At 56.5% G+C, this 18759-nt stretch overlaps 1 protein-coding gene across 6 annotated transcripts; it reads left to right on the top strand.

Moving 5' to 3' along the window:
* Positions 1–4700: 4700 nt before the first annotated feature.
* SLC16A5 (solute carrier family 16 member 5) lies at positions 4701–18288 on the top strand. 6 transcript variants are annotated; one of them, XM_082604022.1, is made up of 5 exons: positions 4701–4802; positions 5873–6057; positions 11799–11942; positions 14470–15279; positions 16507–18288. In XM_082604022.1, exons 3-5 carry the CDS (start codon positions 11849–11851, stop codon positions 16752–16754), a joined length of 1152 nt encoding a protein of 383 aa, XP_082460148.1. In that variant the 5' UTR covers positions 4701–4802; positions 5873–6057; positions 11799–11848; the 3' UTR covers positions 16755–18288. The 6 variants fall into 6 exon arrangements, with proteins under 6 accessions (XP_082460148.1, XP_082460143.1, XP_082460146.1 ...); XM_082604017.1 differs by lacking the exon at positions 4701–4802 and adding an exon at positions 4813–5069; XM_082604021.1 differs by lacking the exon at positions 4701–4802 and adding an exon at positions 4979–5136.
* The last annotated feature ends 471 nt before the right edge of the window (positions 18289–18759 follow it).

The raw sequence follows: 18759 nt of genomic DNA, 5'->3' as shown, positions 1-18759 counted from the left end.
TCTTTTGGGGAAATAACCAGCTGTGTGGCATGGCCTAGGCCTCTGGGGCCAGCTGACAAGCTGCCGCATGCCCTGGCAGAGTAGGACAAACAGGCAGAGGGGTGTGACAGGCAGAGGGTAGAAACAGGATAGAGCTGGTGGAGAAGGAAATGGGCCCTCGAATAGGAAGGCACCCAGGGGCCCAGAGCCAACAGCATCCAGAAAAGCCTGCACAGACTGTCCCCCTGATCCCAGCAGTCGGCACTGTGTCCATGTCAGGGACACCACAGGGTCACTGCCGGAGGCCAAGACCTGGAGAGAAGGGCAGAGGGGCCAGAATCACATCCTGGCGCTTTCCAGTAATTAAAATATTTTTAAAGGATGCCAGGTCCTGGGCTTGGGGTGATAAGATCCTAGAATGGGGGAGTGACTTGGACGGGCAATACTCCATTCCTTCATTCAGCCAATGAGGCAGTATCTGGACAGCACTGACAACCTCCATCCATACGTGTTGACCCTTCTTTTTTTTTTTGTGGTCCGCGGGCCTCTCACTGTTGTGGCCTCTCCCATTGCGGAGCACAGGCTCTGGACGCACAGGCTCAGCGGCCGTGGCTCATGGGCACAGCCGCTCCGTGGCACGTGGGATCTTCCCGGACCGGGGCATGAACCTGCGTCCCTGGCATCGGCAGGCGGACTCTCAACCACTGCGCCACCAGGGAAGCCCGACCCTTCTTATTTTTTTATTTATTTTTTTAAATTTATTTATTTATTTATTTATTTATGGCTGTGTTGGGTCTTCGTTCCTGTGCGAGGGCTTTCTCTAGTTGTGGCAAGCGGGGGCCACTCTTCATCGCTGTGCGCGGGCCTCTCACTGTCGCGGCCTCTCCTGTTGCGGAGCACAGGCTCCAGACGCGCAGGCTCAGCAATTGTGGCTCACGGGCCCAGTCGCTCCGCGGCATGTGGGATCTTCCCAGACCAGGGCTTGAACCCGTGTCCCCTGCATTGGCAGGCAGATTCTCAACCACTGCGCCACCAGGGAAGCCTGACCCTTCTTATTATAGTTATTATTGTCCTGTGCTACACACTGTGCTAAGTGCTGGGTGGTGTTGACCAACTGGGCAAGAAAGCTCCTAAGCCTCAGGGAGCTTAGTGGGGGAGATGCACAGCACTCAGCAGATTAATGCCTCAACATGGGAGGTCTGGGAGGCCATCCTGGAGGAAGGAGATTCTAAGCTGACACTTGCAGGCCAACCAAGGGCCAACCAGGTTAAAAAAAAAAAACAAAAAGGATCATCAGGACAGAGTGTTTCAGGGAAGGGGAACAACCATGCAGGTGTAAAGATCTCAGGGGGTTTGGCAGATGAGCAATGAATGTAGTGGTTGTTATTCTTAGAGATGTATGGCAATTGTGTTATTAACTACTAATTACTTACTATTGATTCTTAAAGATTTATGACTTTGAGTAGGTGCCTCCCTCTCTCTTTGAGCAGATGCCTCAGTTTGCTTCTCTGTGGATGAGGACCTTTCCAACTCTGAGTCCCTTTTCACCCTCCCCTCACTGACAGCTGTCATGGGCCCTAACAAAACTGGGCCTGGTGACCAGGCTGTGCACTCAGACCAACACTTAGGGTTCAGAGTCACGCACTCAGACCAACACTTAGGGTTCAGAGTCACAGAGGAAGGCTGGGGAAGGCTGTGGGGACTGCCTGTGGGAACCACAGACCCTGGCTCTGGTCTCTGCAGCCACAGTGACTATGCCCCAACCTGGTGGGAGCTTCATTCTGGAGAAGTACCCAGAGTCCAGGGTGGTGGAGGGGGTATCCCCACAACTCTCAATTTCATCTTGATGAGTAGAGGTTGAATATTAGGGTGGGGCTCCCTAGGGAATAGTAAAGTCCTGGAAAACTTCTTGGTTTGATTTTTTCAGAGAGGGTAAGAGCCTCCAGGAAGTCCCTGGGTATTAAGTCCCTGGGTCCCACCAGAGTACCCAGGGATGGGGTGGAGGGCTACATCCAGCCTGTTCTGAGTACCTGGGGCAGGTACTGCTGTTGCAGGAGAAGGGGGCACGAGAGAATAGTTGAGTCCCAGGTCTCGGGCAAATTCCTGGGACGGGCCGCCAAGGGAAGGTCCTTGGCTTCATGCAGGAAAGAATTCAAGAGTGAGCTATAGTAAAGTGGAAGCGAATTTATTTAGAAAAATACACATTCCATAGGCAGAAAGCAGTCCCTCTCAGAAGGTGAGAGGGGCCCTGGGGCATTGGGCTGTTAGTTTTTATGGGCTGGGTAATTTCATGGGCTAACAAGTGGGAAGATTATTCCAGCTATTTTGGGGAGGGGGTGGGGATTTCCAGGAATTGGGCCACCGCCCACTTTTGGCCTTTTATGGTCAGCCTCGGAACTGTCATGGTACTGGTATGTGTGTCATTTAGGCTGCTAATGTATTACAGGAAGTGTATAGTAAGGCTCCAGGTCTGCGAGAAGTCCTTGGGCCTAGTTGGTTCTAACTAGTTTTTTGGTATCCTCAGCTGTGTCATTCTTTTAATGGTTGTGCCCTGCCCCCTTCCCTCCTGTCTTACTGCCACTCGGTACTGGGCCAGGCTGAGATAAGGGGTGACGAGATGGTGCAGACCCTGGAGTATGATCCCTGTTGTCCCCACACTGGACCTCTCAAGGCCTGGGACCATCCCTATGGGATCATGGGATAAACCTTAATCCCCTCCTCCCAAAGTTTGTATCCAGGGAACCTCAGGCTAAGCTGAATATGCCCCCAATAAGAGGCAACCCAGCGCAGCGACTGTTGGCAAGAACATGAACCACAGTTACAACAATGACTTATGTTTAAAATGGACTCACAACCTGATAGGGTATCTCCTACATCATTCATCCAGAAGTTAAGCCATCCCAGTGGGTGGGAAGCGGTACCTCATTGTGGGTTTGATTTGCATTTCCCCGATGAATAATGATGTTGAATATCTTGTCATGTGCTTGTTGGTCATTTGCATATCTTCTTTGGAGAAATATCTATTCATATCCTTTGCCCATTTTTTTTTTTTTTTTTTTTTTGTGGTACACGGGCCTCTCACTGCTGTGGCCTCTCCCGTTGCGGAGCACAGGCTCCGGACCCGCAGGCTCAGCGGCCATGGCTCACGGGCCCAGCCGCTCCACGGCATGTGGGATCTTCCCGGACCGGGGCACGAACCCGTGTCTCCTGCATCGGCAGGCGGACTCTCAACCACTGCGCCACCAGAGAAGCCCTCCTTTGCCCATTTTTAATGGGGTTAATTTGTCTTTTTACTGTTGAGTTGTGAGAGTTCTTTATATAGTCTCAATACAAGTCCCTTATCAGATGTATGATTTGCAAATATTTTCTCCCATTCTGAGGGTTATTCACTTTCCTGATGGTGTCCTTTAGTGCACAAAAGTTTTTAGGTTTTTTTTGGGGGGGGCATGCCACGTGGCTTGCAGGATCTTATTTCCCCGACCAGGGATTGACCCCGGGCCCTTGGCAGTGAAAGCGTGGAATCCTAAGCACTGGACCGCCAGGGAGTTCCCCCAAAGTTTTTAATTTTGATGACATCCCATTTATGTTTTTTTCCTTTGTCACTTGTGCTTTTGCTGTAGTGTCTAAGAATCCATTGCCTAATTCCAAGGCCGTGAAGAGTTACTCCTGTGCTTTCTTCGACAGAATTCAGTGATTTCCCTGGTGGTCCAGTGGTTAAGACTTTGCCTTCCAATTCAGAGGGTGCAGGTTTGATCCCGGTGGGGGAGCTAAGATCCTACCTGCCTCCCAGACAAAAAACCAAAACATAAAACTGAAGCAGTATTGTAACAAGTTCGATAAGAACTTTAAAAATTGTCCACATCAAAAATCTTTTTAAAAAAGTTCACAGTTATAGTTTTTACATTTCTATCTATAATCCTTTTTTTTTTTCTTTTTTTTTTCTTTAAATGGTATGAGGTGGAAGTCCAGCCACAACCACTTTCTTTTACATACAGCTACCCAGCACTGTTCGCTGAAAACACTAATCTTCCCACCCCGGATCGTCGCAGCACACTTACGGAAAATCAACTGACTGTAAATGTAAGGGTTTATTCTCAATTCTAGTCCACCGATCTATATGTCTACCCTTATGCCTGTACTGGTTACTGTAACTTTGTACTAATTGAATACATTTTAAACAATGCATATCAAGGGCTGGCTAGGTCGGGGAGAGGCGCACGCGGAGGTGGTGGGCGCCGTCTGACCTGCCCCAGGGTTGAGGGGTCCACGCTCTTGTCTGCTCCGCACAGCTGCCTGCCTGGGCTCCCCTGGATGTGGCCCTCAAAGCTCTAGGTTTTCATTGGAAGGACTCCTGGGCAGCTAAAGCCCCCAAAGAAAGAATCCTGCACCCTGGCCTCCCACCCCGCTGCCGCTGGGAGGTGGAGTCTCTTATCACACGCTTTCTCCCTTCCACTCCTGGCGCCCCTAGAACCCAGAGCGGGAAAATCGAGAAGCCGCAAAGTGACAAGGAGGGCTACGCAAATGACATGCTAACGACATGCAAATAAACCCGCCGAGCCGGGGTCGGGGCCACTCAGACGAGGGGGCGAGGTTGACAGAAGCGGCTGCGGGCCCCGGGCACGCCCCTCCGCCCCGCCCGGAGGCCTCCCCGCCCGGCTCCCTGGAGACGCGGAGGTGGTCCCGCCCACCGGAGCCCTGCGGCCCGCCCCTCCGGTCCCCGCCGCCGCCCGGCGTCCTGCCGCCTCCACCGCTAGCGGGCCGGGCCGCAGGAAGCCGCGCTCCGCTGGAGTGGAGCCGCCCCTCCGCCGGGCCCGGGCGAGCCGGTGAGCAGGCTCCCCCCACAGTCCCCAGGGTGCCGGGGTCCCTGTGAGCGCCGTCGCGGGGCCGCCCCGCTGTGGGCCTCCGGGGCCCCTTCCCGCCTGTGGGGGGAGAGGATCCAGAAAAGCCTCTTGTCCGGGTCCTGGGCCGCCCCAGCCTGCGATGGCCTGAGGGATGAGGGGACAGGCACCAGCCAAGGCCTGCGCTGAAATCTCCACGGGGACGCCGCCTGGACGTCCCAGAAGCCCCACCCAGAGGAGATCCATCCTGGGGTGGGTGGGAAGCCGAGTGGAAGGAAACTAGATCCCGACAGCAGGGACTGAGCCAGGGTGACAAGAGGTCAGGAAGTTCCTGCTGCCTATCCCATCCCCCTTCCAGGCTGTGGTCAGCCTGCTCCTGCCCAGATGGCGGGGCACCTTTGGAGGCACAGAAAGGAGGAGGGTGGCTGGCCCCAGCCGGCCCCTGCCAGGTGCAGGGATGTGCGGGGTTGCCAACCGCAGGCTCAGGCTGGTTCTTGCTGCTCTCCTGTCCAGCAGGAAACCACACTGCTGCCTGTCCTGTGTCCTGGGCTTCAGGCCCGGGATCCTGCCTGATGTGGGGCCTGGGCAGAGAGAGGGTCTGCAGGGTCTGGCCATCCTTCCGCTGCTGGTGAAGCTGGTGATTCCTTGTTTTCCTCTCACCAGCTCTCCCACCACGGGAAGGGGGCAGAGGGAGAGGAGGCGGCCCCTAACCCCAAAGCCCTGTGTGAGAGCATCCGCTCACCCTTTTGCCCGTACCTGCAAGCTCAGAGGGGCTGGGATTGGATTCTGAGGGCCTAGCTAGGCCTCTGTCATCAGATGAGAAGCCCTGAAAATCAGCCCAGGGACTGTGTGTGACGGGAGGACAAGAGGTGTCATGTGAACTTCTGCCCTGCCCACAAACCCAGCTTCAGGCCACCTGGGCATGAAGATGGTCTCACTCAGGGTGGGGGACCCCTGAGGGCTGAGGTCGGCAGCTCCTGCGGAAAGCTGCTCGCCTCCAGTCCCGGGAAGGGAGAGTGAGGTGTCTCCAGCCGCGTCTCCCTCCTTTGCCCCAGCCACGCACCAGGCGGTGATTGTGACTCCTGGTTGCCGGTACCAAGGGAAGACCACTTCTCTGCTGGGGCAGAGGTGGAGCCGGAGCCCCCATCTCTGCTCTGCTCGAGTCTTCTGGAATGGACCTCCCTGCTGGGAAACCAGGTCACCCTTGTTCCTGGGCTTGCCTGCCCCCCGGAGAACACAGGTGGGTCATATTAATGTTACATTTTGTGCTCAGGTGGAGGCTGGGTGCGGGGCTGTGAACAGGTCCTGCTGGTGGTATGGAAGGTGGGGAGGAGGAGGGGGGCGACAGTGCTAAACAAGGGAAGGACCCACTCCAATGTGGTGTGAGAACTACTATTACAGAGAGAAATACAGGAAATGCCTAGCCTAGCCTGGGGTAGGGGTCAGGGTAGCTTCCTGGAGGTGCTGCTGGAGCCAAATCTTGAAGGACCAACGGGACTTCTCTCTGGCTGAGGATTTTGGAATCTCGGCAGCCAAGTTCCGGAGGGGGAACCAGCTTGCTGGGGGCAGGGGGGCTGGGGGACAGAAAAGCTATGTGTGTGACCCAGGAATTGGGGGTGTATGGGAGGGGATAGCCTCCTTGTGGAAGGCCAAAGTCTTCAAGACAGCTCCCAGAGGGAGGCCAGGGCAAAGAGAGAACAAAGGTGCTTAGGGTTTCCTGGGCTCTGATTGTCTGGGGGACCTGGAGGGAGGAGAGACTAGCTCCACTGAAAGGTTCAGAGGGAAGGTAAGTGCAGAGCAAAGGTCAGAGACCTGGACTAAGGGCACAGAAAGAGACCTCTCCATAGAGGGGCCAGACAAGGGAGGAAGGAGAGGGGACCAGAGCGGGGAGGGGCTGGGGAGTGCCGGGGTGGGGCACCATGGGGGGAGCGGGAGGAAGTGAGGGTGGTGGAGGGAAGGCTGGCGGCCCTTCTGGGAGGACCGAGGGGCCGGGATGTGTGGGGAGGGGGTGAGCAGTAGAGCAGGGTGGAGAGACTTGACATTCACAGAGAGGATCAGGTGGCACCAGTGGCCTTTTCATTTGCCAAGGGAACAGAAATCCTGGAAGGGGCGAGAGCCAGTTTGCTGGAGGAGCCTGTGTCTGAGGTTTGCCCAGAGCATGGCGCTGAGCTGGGAGAATCGGAGCTGGGGGACCTCTAGGGCTAGTGTCATGTGCAGGAGCTAGGAGGGCAGGAGGTGCTCCCAGCCCACACACAGGACTCGAGGTCCCCCCCCAACACACATGCCCCACACCCTCCGGGGGCTAGGGATGAATGGGCTGCTCCCCTTAGCAGGGCCCCTGGGGGTCCTCTGGGGAGGGAAGAGGCCTTGTGGCTGGAGAAGGGATTGGAGCCCGCGAAGGAGGCAGTTAGGGTGGATCCGGCTTAGGTGCTGTGTTAAAGCTCCTGGGCCCTGGGGTGGGGTGCTGGGCTTGGCAGGAAGGGGGTTTCATATTTCTGGTAGTTTCCTGAGTTTCCATGGATCTTCGGGGCCTGGGGCTAAAAGGAGGGAGGCTTGGGAACAGGAGCTCCTGGGATCCTTTGGCTCTTTGGAAAGCCAGGATGGAGGGGACTGGAAAAGGGCTCAACATCTGGGGAGGGGGCTGGGGCTTTGCGGCCTGGTTAAGGCAGCTTCTGTGATGGGGAGAGTGGCCTGGGTGGTGGCGAGGAACCAAGGTAGGACTGAGTCAAAGATGTGAGGGTGTGTGTATCTGTCTGCAGAGCGTGCGACCCTGTGAGTTTGTGTGTGTCCTTACGTCTGTGTAGCATGTGTCTGTCAGTGTGCATTTGATTGTATGTCTCTAGGCTTGTCTGAGTTTGTCTCTTTAAGTATGTATCTGCGTAAGTGTATGTCTGTTGTGTCTCTGTATATGTCTGTGCGCATCTGTATGTGTGACTGTGTCTGTGTGTCTCTAGACTTTTCTGTATGTGTCTATATAAGTGTGTGTCTGCATATAAATCTGTGTGCCTGGGTGGTTCCATGTGTTTCTCTCTGCTTGTCTGTGTGGTGTGTGTCTGGGTGTGTCTGCATGTGTATCTCTTTTTTTATTTTTGGCTGCGTTGGGTCTTCGTTGCTGCGCACGGGCTTTCTCTAGTTGCGGCGAGCAGGGGCTACTCTTCATTGCGGTGCACAGTCTTCTCATTGTGGTGGCTTCTCTTGTTGCAGAGCACGGGCTCTAGGTGCGTGGACTTCAGTAGTTGTGGCGCGCAGGCGCTAGAGCACAGGCTCAGTAGCTGTGGCTCATGGGCTTAGTTGCTCCGCAGCATGTGGGATCTTCCCAGACCAGGGCTCGAACCTGTGTCCCCTGCATTGGCAGGCGGATTCTTTTTTTTTTTTACATCTTTATTGGAGTATAATTGCTTTACAATGATGTGTTCGTTTCTGCTTTGTAACAAAGTGAATCAGTTATACATATACATATGTTCCCTGCAGGCGGATTCTTAACCACTGCGCCACCAGGGAAGCCCTCTGCGTGTGTATCTACGTAAGCCCTCGTTTAGCTGTTCTGTGTACACTCCTGGGGGGCCCCAGCCCTGTCTTGTTCACCTCAGGCATCACGGCAGCACGGACAGTGAACCTGGCTGTTGATGTGGCATTGCAAAAGCCCGTGTTTGTGAGCAGGAAGCCTGGTTATGAATGGAAGGTATCCGTGTGTGCCTGTGTGCCATCGGGGCTAGGCTGGCTCAGACGCCTGCTCCATTCTGTAAGCGATTGTCGAGTGCTTGCCACGTGGTGTGTGCAGGCGGGCCAAGGCTGGCTGGGAAGTCCCACCTGCTGACCACTGAGTGATATAACAACCAGAAAGAATTCCACCCACCTGCCTTGTCTCACTTATGGCTCACCTCCTTGCCCCTCCTGTCCCTCCCTCCAGGCTTGCTCTGGGAAGTAGGTGAAAGGAGATGCCAAGGCCAGCGCATGGGCCTCTGGCCACCTCCCAGGGGGCAGTGCCCCTCTGTGATACCTGGTGCTGGGGCAAGAGGAAGGGACGGTTTCCAGCACCCAGGGAAGGTGTCAGGTGGGCCAAGGGAGGGCTGGCAGCTCCATTCTGTCCCTTCCCCAGGCGGCCCGGGCAGTAGGAGCAGTGGCCGTGAGGCTGTGGCAGCAACGCTCGTAGCCGAGGATGCCCCAGGCCCTGGAGTGTTCGGAGGGCTGCCGGGCCTGGATGGTGCTCCTGGCCTCTGTGGTGACCCAGGGCCTCACCCTGGGCTTCCCCACATGCATCGGCATCTTCTTCACTGAACTGCAGCGTGAGTTCCAGGCCAGCAACAGCGAGACCTCCTGGTTCCCCTCCATCCTGACAGCCATGCTCCATGCAGGGGGTGAGCAGCCAGGGGAGGGATGGAGGGAGGGTTGAAAAAGAGCCTGGGTCGGGGAGGAAGCCACAATCCCCCTGGCCTCCTGGGTCCCTCTCTCTGAGGCCACAGGTTTTGCCTTGTGCTGTGTATCCCTAAGACCTCCTCTGATTTCAGCAGGGCCAGTTCCCCTGCCTGGAGTCTGGCGGGACTGGGCTGGACTGGGCTGGGGAGGGGCAGAGGGTGGAGAGGCCCCTAAGATGTAAAGCCGGTGCCCTTGATGACCGTGGGAGGATGGATCCAGACTGTAGGCGTGCCGGGCACTCAAGCACAGACTGGAGGAGGAGTGGCTTGGGGTCCTGCTGGGTGATCTCTCAGAAGCTCAGTTTTTTCCTCTGCAATATGGGAGTAACGCCCAGTATCCCATCCTGCCCACCTCCCACACAGGATTGGAGAGAAGATCACATGAGGTCCCGGCCAGGTCTGAGAGCTAGGGCAACGGAAGAAGCTGTGAATTATTAGTATTTTGGAGACCCTCATCAGGGCTTCAGGATGGGAAGTGGGGCTCAAGGAAGACACCAGGAGCAGGATTGGGGCAGGGCAAGAGCCCATCTTTCACCAGGAAGCAGAGGGGGTTTTGCAAGGGCTGGGGAGACGGAGGGAGGGCTCCTCCAGGGATGTGAGCACCTCACCCTGACCCCAGGGAAAGGGAAGGGCAGGGGCTGCTCAGGAGGGTTCTCCACAATAGCCTTGGGCTCCTGGAAGATCTCCAGGGAGAGCTCCACAGGCCGTTCCCTCAGAGGGGCCTGGTCAGCTAGAGCCAGACCTCACAGCCCGCCGGGCTCTCCCCACGGGTGTGTTTGCCTGTCTCAGCTGATCCATCTCCCTGCTTACCTCCTGCCCTGCCCTCCACCTGGCACCAGCAGCCTGCTTGTTATTCCAGGTCCTTCCCTCAAATGGAGAGGGAAGTCAGACTGGGATAGAAGCCACCCTCACTGCAATGACCCCTGAGCATGCTGCCTGGCAAGGAGCAAGGCCAGGCCCAGCCCAGACCGCATAACCTTTTTGTCAGCAAGGTTGGGCAGAAGTGGGAATCTCAGACAGTTCCTTCCCTGCAGCCAGAGAGGAGTCTGGGCCAGGGGCTGGGAGCCAGGCATTCGCTGGGGACCTCACTCCCGCACCAGCTTTAGACTCATGCCTAGCAGGTGTGCCAGCATCTCAGTGGGCCCGGGACTCCTGTCTGTCTGTCTGTGTCCCCCCCCCCCCACACACCCCTTTAGCCCACACTCATTCAGAGTATCATGGAAATTTTAAACTTCAAAGTGTCCTTGATCCTAAGTACCTCTCACCCCCACACGTTTTAGAGGTGAGGAAAGCAAGCACAAAGTACAAGGCCTTGCCGGTGTTGCAGTGAGTTCAGGGTGGAAGCAGAAACACCTTGCTTCCCAGCGCCCCACCCCACGCCCTTGGCTGTCTCGGCTGAGCTGGCACACATCCCAGCCCCTCACTCACAACTCGATGACGCAGGGCTTTCCTCTGTGTCACCTTTCCAAAGTCAGGCCAGAGTATGAGGTGGGAGAGATGTGTGAGTCAGCAGTCATGTCCACTTCAAAGCCTTGCCTCTCCCTCTATGGCTGCCTCTCCTTGATTACCTCTGAGGACGGGCCGCTCACTTCCCATGTTCGCTCCCATACTCGTACTGGCTCACACCCACACATCCTCTCTCCACGCCAAACACACAGACACACACCGAGTGCACACACACACTTTCCTTGTCCCTTTGGCTGCTCTCTGGTAGAGCAACTCTGGAGAAACTCTGCTGTGTGTACTCGGGGGCAGGGTACTTGGTGAATGGGGCCCTGTGAGGTGTTAAGAGCAGGCGGCCAGGACAGGCTCACTTCTACTCTGGGTCTGCACTGGTGAGAAAGCAGCTCAGGGTGGGGGTGGGTGAGGGAGAACAGGCCCCTCCCTACCAGGAGCTCAACATCTGGGTGCAAGACTTTGGTGGTGGCTGGAGGGGGTTGGGGGGAGAGGGTACCCCACCTGCTTTTCTCCAGAGTGCCCCAGAGGCCAGAGCCAGTGGGTGAAGGGTGGCCCAGGGCCCCAGGCTGCCCACCCTGGACAGGTTGAAGGATGGTGGGAGGGCTGTGGCCAGTCTTCTTGAGGATGGGGGAGGGGGAGCAGGGGCTGGAGGCGGCACTCACCATGATTTAACTGCCCTGGGACCCTCGTCCACCAAGACAGACCCCCATGAGGGGCGTCCACCCACGTCACAAGCCAATCCCATTTCACCTGGACGGAAGTGGCCTCAGGTCAGTGCAGTGAACGGCCTCAGTCTGTACCTCCGGGGATCCTTGTCAGGGTCAAACGGAATATTTGCAGCACCTCACCTCACAGCTGGCCAGACATCACCCAGTCTGACCCCTCAGTCTCTGGGGGAGGAAACTGCAGCACAGAGAGGGATTGGCGTTGCTTGGCCCGTAGCCAGTCTGTGGCAGGGCGGGGCTCGGAACCCAGGTCTGTATGTTCCGGGGCTTCTGCCCGTTAAGCCACCTGCTAGTTCCTGCTGGAACCCCCTCCCAATCCCACTGTCCCCTTCCCTCTGACCTTGTCATTCCGCTGCCACCTGCCGGCTGCCTCCTCTGCACAGGACCCTTGTGCAGCATCCTGGTGGGACGCTTTGGCTGCAGAGCGACGGTGATGCTGGGCGGCGTGCTGGCCAGCCTGGGCATGGTGGCCGGGTCCTTCTGCTGCACCCTCGGCCAGCTCTACCTCACGGCAGGCTTCATCACAGGTGACTGTCATTCCACGTCGAGAATTGCTGGGTAGCTGCTGGGTGCAAGGCTGAAAAGGGCCAGGCACAGTGAACAGGGCAGGCGAAGCACCAAATCTTCTGGGGCTGCCTCCAGTCACAAGAGGGAGAGGAACAATGAACAGAGGAGGAAGAGGGATCATATCTGATCATGACAAGCACCTGAGCAGACAGGACTGCTGATGTGATCGTGTCCCGGCTCAGTTCAGGGTGGGGGGGTAGAGATTAAACAAGTAAAGAGGTTGAATAACTAAAACAGCCAATGCGGAAGGTAAAGCAGGGTTGGGGGAGGTTGCTGATTTCAGCAGGGCGGTCGGGAAAGGCCTTGCAGAGAAGGTGGCATTTGGGCAGGAGGAGGTGAGGGCGGCTGCCAGGAGGCTGTCTGGGGAAGAGCATTCCAGGCAGCAGGAACGGCAAAAGCAAAGGCCCAGAAGTGCTCAGGGAGCAGCGCGGAGGCCGATGGGGTGGAGGGGCATGAATGAAGGGTCAAAGGGGTGGGGGGGTGGGGAGACCAGATACAGGTTTAGTTCCTAAAAGGCTGTGTAGTGAGATGGGGAGCGATGTGAGGGGTTCGGGCAGAGGGACATCATCCAGCCGCTGTTTGTGAAGCACTGAGCACTGCTCTGGCTGCGGTGCTGAGAATACACCATAGGGGGCTGGGCTGGGAGCAGAGAACAGGCAGGGGCATGGTCACCACCCAGCCGGGAGGTGGTGGTACCTTCAACCAGGGTGGTATGACTGGGGAGATGGGAAGTGGTCGTGTTCAGGACGGCATGTGAGGTGCAGAGAAGGACCCAAGGATGACCCAAGAGCCAAGAAGGGTGACCCCAAGGGGAGGATGGAAGAATGCAGTAGCCACTAACTACAGTGGGACACTAGGGGAGGAGCAGGTTCTCGGGAGGATGGGAGGCTTAGGTGTGGACACATCCAGTCTGGAGTTCAGGGAACAGGACTGAGCTGGAGCGGGCAGCTGGGGGATCCTGAGATGGCTGGTACTCGTCTCGAGATGAGATATCGCCTTGCTGTCACTAAGGGAACAAGGGAGGGCGGATGTAAAGGACTGAGGCCTGAGGCCCAGGACACGGACACTCCAGTGGTTAGCGGCCTGGGCAGGAAGAAGTGACAGAGAGGGAGTGGGGTTTCTTGAGAAAGGAAGTGAGGAAAGTGCACAAGCAGGAGGGAGGGAGCGACTGTCAAGCCACTGATGGATCAGACCGAGTGGGGATCAGACTCCATCTTCGGCTTTGCAAAGTGGAAGTTGGCGGCTTTGATAAGAGGAATCCTGGAGCAGAGGTAAGGATGAAAGCCTGATTGGAACAGGTTCAAAAGAGAACAATAGGGGCGTTCCCAGGTGGCCTAGTAGTTAGGATTCTGGGCTTTCACTGCCGTGGCCCAGGTTTGATCCCTGGTTGGGGAATTGGGATCCCACAAGCCACGTGGTACGGCCAAAAAAAAAAAGAGAGAGAAGAGGAGGAGGGAGACTGGAGACAGTGGAGATAAACAGTATTTCCAAGAAATTTTGATATAAGGGGAGCAGAGAAATGGACCAGTACCCAGAAGAGACTGACGTCAAGAGTTTTGTTTTAACGGGAGAAATAACAATGAAGGAGAATGATCTAGTAAAGAGGGGATAATGGATGCCACAGGAGAAAGAAATTGCTGGAGGGATGTGCCTTCAAGTAGACAGGATGCAGGGCAGAAGTGGAGGGTTGCCTTTGACTGGGAGCACGGACTGTCCATTGTCACAGACGGGAAGGTAGGTGGTCAGCTGGCAGTGAGGGAGGTGTCAGGGTGCTCAGAGGACGGAGGCCTGGTGGTCATCTAAGAGGGGGGAGAGTACATGGTCGAGGGAACTACAGTGGCACCGTGGGTGGCCCGAGGGCCTGCCTGAGGCCAGTGGTCACAGCGTGGTTGTGAACTTTCTCTCCAGCACGTTCAGCTGTGCACGGAGTGCGGGGGGAGGTGGCATCCAAGCTGAGTCAGGAGAGGAAAGTCTGAGGGAAGCATATTCCAGGCAGAGGGAATGGCAACTGCAAATGTCTGAGTAGGTGGGCAGCTTAATGTCCAGAGGAAGAGAAAGAGACTGACGGGGCTTGATCATGGCGAGTGACAGGGAGAGTGGCCTGAGATGGCACCCAAGAGGTGGCCAGGGGCCAGACCGTGCAGAGCCTTCCAGGGCATAGTAAATACTCTGGTGTTTTTTCTAGGTGTGATGGGAAATCTTTAGAAGGTGCTAAGCAGCAGAGAGACTTAACCTGATTTAGGTTTTTGAAAATCCCCCTGGTGCTGTGCCAGCGGGAACAGGTGTGCCCCTGGCAACCTTGAGAGGGCAGATCTGAGGGGTGGGATGCTTCTAGGGAGGTGGTGAGGTAGGCTGATTCCATCTTAAATCCCTGGGGACCTGGAAGTGGGTCTGCGCTGGAACGGAAGGAGAACAGACCTGGGACATGACTCCAGGGTCCCTGCACTGGGTGCGCCCTGGAGCTGGTCCTCCCCTCTCCTTCCGCAGGCCTGGGCATGTGCTTCAGCTTTCAGTCAAGCATCACTGTGCTGGGATTCTACTTCACCCGCTGGCGGGTGCTGGCCAACGCGCTGGCCTCGGCGGGCGTCTCCCTGGGCATCATGCTCTGGCCACTGCTCTCCCGCTATCTTCTGGAGGACATGGGCTGGAGAGGCAGCTTCCTCATCTTCGGCGGGGTTCTCCTCCACTGCTGTGTCTGTGGGGCCATCCTGAGGCCCGTGCCTGCCAGTGTGACCCCTGAGACCAGAGATGGCCTCCCTCCACCTTCCAAGAGACCCGCACCAGGCTGCCCGGCAGCATGCGGTCGGGCCGTCCAGCGCCACCTGGCCTTCGATGTCCTGCGGCACAACGTGGGCTACCGCGTGTACACACTGGGAGTCGTCTGGATGATCATGGGTTTCCCGCTGCCCCACGTCTTCCTGGTGCCGTATGCCATTTGGCACGGGGTGGATGAACACAGGGCGGCGCTGCTCATCTCCATCATTGGCTTTAGCAACATCTTCCTGCGGCCCATGGCTGGACTGGTGGCAGGCCGGCGGGACTTTGCCAGTCACCGCAAGTACCTGTTCAGCCTGGCAGCCCTGCTCAACGGGCTCACCAACCTGGCGTGCGCAGCGTCGGCCGACTTCCGGGTGCTGGTGGGCTACTGCCTGGTGTACAGCGTGTCCATGAGCGGCATTGGTGCTCTCCTCTTCCAGGTCCTCATGGACATTGTCCCCATGGACCGGTTCTCCAGCGCCCTGGGCCTCTTCACCGTCCTGGAGAGCATCTCCATCCTCATCTCCCCGCCACTGGCTGGTGAGGCCCTGGGAGGGAGGGCAGCCAGGTGTGGCCTGGGCAGGGCACGGGGTGTGTGTGTGTAAATAGGAACAGTCTGGAGATTTGGGCCCCCTCCAGCATCTCAGGGTTAGAGACTTGGAATCTGTGATTTTCTCAAGCACCTCAGGGGACCGGCTGTAGCCTGTTCCGCAGCTGGCACTCGGGGTATGAACAGTGAAAAATAAGGATTTTCATACCAGACTTATCTCAGTCCTTTTTCTTCCCCTCTGTACCTCTGGTTTCTTATCAGTAAAGTGGGGATGACAACAGGATCTACCTCATAGGCTTGTTGTGGGGATCCCAAGTGTCATATAGCCAAGAGCTTAGTAGAGAGCCTGGCACACAGTAAGTGCTATGCACGTGTCTGCTGTCGTTAACATCCTCTGCCTGTGGGGCCCGGGCAAGTCATTTTCCTTCTCTGAGCCACAGTGTCCTCTGCAAAATGCAGACGAGAACACCTGCCTTACCCATCCCTACACCTGTGCCAGTCACGGGGTGGGCAGGGCTGAATACAGAGAACTAGTCCCCACCTCTCAGGGCTTACCTTCTGGTGGAGGAGTCGGGGATTAGAGCAAAGAGGCCCCTTTGCGATCATAATGGTGATTTGTGCCGGGAGGGAAACGAACAGATATGGAAGCAGAGACCCACAGGAGTGGACTTGCTGGGCAACTGAGCGTGTGACATTCAGAGTAAAAGGGAAGGTTTGTGAAGCCCGTGGTGCTGGGGGGCAGTCAACAGACGGCACGGTTATTACAGTCAGACAACGGGGACTTCTCCCAAGTGTGGCATTGGAAGTCCCAGTTTCCAAGGGCGTTCTCCAAGCCGACAAGCGGGGAGAGCAATCCAGGAGGAGGTATGGTGGGCCTGGGGTAGGGCTGAGCAGATGTCCCAGACGCCACTGGCCCTTGAGTCCTTGGCTTCCTGCCACCAAGGGTAAAGGAAACATGCCCTTAAGTGCTCATGTGGCCTGCCCAAGGGCTCTTCTTGCCCGGACTGGGGCTGGTTTAGTGTTGCCTTTCCTTTCATTCAACAAATACCTAATGAGTTCCCACTAGGTGCCAGCCACGGTTCCTAGTGCTGGGGATGCAGCAGAGACAACAATAAAATCCCTGGTCTCACAGAGCACACAGTTTAGCAGGGGTGGGGGGCGTGGGCGGGAGGCCTGGTAGCCAAGGGCAGTGGCCTAACTTGCTCTCTGTCCCCTAGGACTCCTCCTAGACACCACCAGCAACTTCAGCTACGTTTTCTACATGTCAAGTTTCTTCCTCATCTCAGCCGCCCTCTTCATGGGTGGCAGTTTCTGGGCCCTGGGGAAGATGGAGAGGCAGGGCCCGCAGGCTGAGGTGCAAGGAGCTGTAACAGAGGCTGCCCCAGAGCAGGACCTCACTATGGAGGACACAGACGGTCCCAAGAAGCGGCTGCGCATGGAGATCATGTATGTGACCAGTGTCTGAGCCCAGGGATCACTCACATGTGTGACCGGCATCTGAGCCCTGAAGTCAGTGAGTCCTGCCTCAGCCCAGGAATGTCCAGCTACTTCGCCAGAGGCTGGGGTGAAGGGCTGCCCAGAAAGCCTGAACCAAAGGCCGTCTGGGTTCTGCACATCGAGACTCAGCCAGGAGTTGGGACCTTAGAGGCTGACCTCCAGAGACTTGGGGTCCCTTCTAACCAGCAGAATCCAGGAGCGGATCCTCCTGACTTTTTTGCTGGGGCACCAGAGTACCTGGGGCCCAGAAAGGTGGGTCTGAGCTCAGCTCAGCTCTGTCACAGCTGGCTTGGTTCGGCTGGCTGCCTACGCTGCTGCTACAGCTCAAAACACTGGACCCTCAAGTCCAGCCTGGGTGCCTCCCATGTGATCTCTTTGTCCTTCACCCTCTAGACAGCTCCGAAGAGCTCAACCCTCCTCCGAGTCTCTCCTGCCCCCCTTCTTCCCAGGTGGCCGAGCCCTTGCCCGCAGGGCTGCCCCCAGCACAGGTTGCTGGGCCTCATGCTACCTGGAACCTCGGGAAGAAGGGCTTTGTGAGAGAATGTGTTGCAGTGGTGGAGGGCCAGGCTGAGGGCCCGTCTGGATGCAGGATTGGGACAGATTAAATGTCAGGTGGACATTTAATGTCCTGGGGACAGTGCAGAGAACTGGAGGGGAGCCCCTGGCTTGGGTCCTAGAATCAGGGAAGTCTGAGGGCCCCCTGCACACTCAGCAGGGCCTGCTCTAGGGTCTCCTCTCTCCTCTGCCCCATCCTGTATGTTGGCTGGGAAGATCAGTGCTGCGGGGCACGGGGGAGCCACACATCAGACCAGGGGAGGAAGGATTGCCTGGCAGGGCCCCAGGACCTCTGTGGAAATGGAGCTGCTTTTGCAGCAGAAGCCCTTTCACTCCCCTCTCCTGTCAGCCTTTTCTCCCTGCTGTGTCAGAGGTGTCAACCCTGGGATAAGTGGCTGGCTGGGCCAGCTGCCAGGCCACCCTGCTCCCCACTGGCCTGTGCGTCTGGCCTGGAAGTCAGAGCTTCTCCCCCAGACCCGCCGCCACATACTCTTTTTGCTGGTGCCTTCCCTGAGGTCATCACCTGGGGGCTGGCTGTCATCAGCCCAAGCTTGTCCCAACAGTGTACCAACTGAGTGAAAGGAAAAACAGAGTTTGTTTGAATTACACACAGAAACACTTTCTGCAGCGGGTTATAAACCCTGTGAACTAACGAAGCTAGAAAAGAGGCCTGGAGTAAGTTTTCCCCCATCCCCCTTCAGGGCTCCTCCCACCAAGGACCTTGTTTGTTGATTCAAGCTCAACCAGGTTTCAACAAGAAACCCTTATCAGGAGAATTGATTTTATGACCCGACTTCAGCCTTCCTCCTGCAGGAGTCCAACTGGCGTGAGTCAGCATCCTTGGGAATGTTGTCTTTTCCAGGACTCATGAGTGCCCCCTTCTGGCCAAAAGAGGTAGTATGGAGGTGAAGCAAAGGGCTCTGGGCTGGAATAGAGACCTGAATTCACGTTTGACTCTGCCATAATTTGCTTTGTGACTCTGGACAAATTTTCCACCATCTCTGGGCCTTGAAAAAGGAGGATGTTGGCCTAGATAAGTTAAAGTCTCTTCCAGTTTGAAAAGTCTGATCCTGAAGACCCCCCATTGCCTCCCTGCCCCCCCCATCCTGTCCTGTACTTGGTCACCAGCCATAGCTTATGCACTGAATGGGGAATCCACAGCTGGACACATTTTACCAGGTCCTGCCACCTTCTCCATCTTAACTGAGCGGAAAAGCAGAGTTGGGGCTGGTGGGTAGATGAGTAGTTTTTGGCGCTAGTAGCCACAAGCCTTTGAAACGTGTATCCCCTTTTAGGCCCACCTCCTGAAAACTGATTTCTTTCAAGGAGAAAAGATATTAGTAAACATTTAGCATAGGGAACGTTGACCTCCTCTGCCCCCTGGGCAAGAGTGGTGATAATCTCTGGGCAGAATTCCT

This window comes from Mesoplodon mirus (genome assembly GCF_964341445.2).
Source record: "Mesoplodon mirus genome assembly, chromosome: 18".
Taxonomy (NCBI): Eukaryota; Metazoa; Chordata; class Mammalia; order Artiodactyla; family Ziphiidae; genus Mesoplodon; species Mesoplodon mirus.
This window is presented reverse-complemented; position numbering and strand designations above follow the sequence as displayed.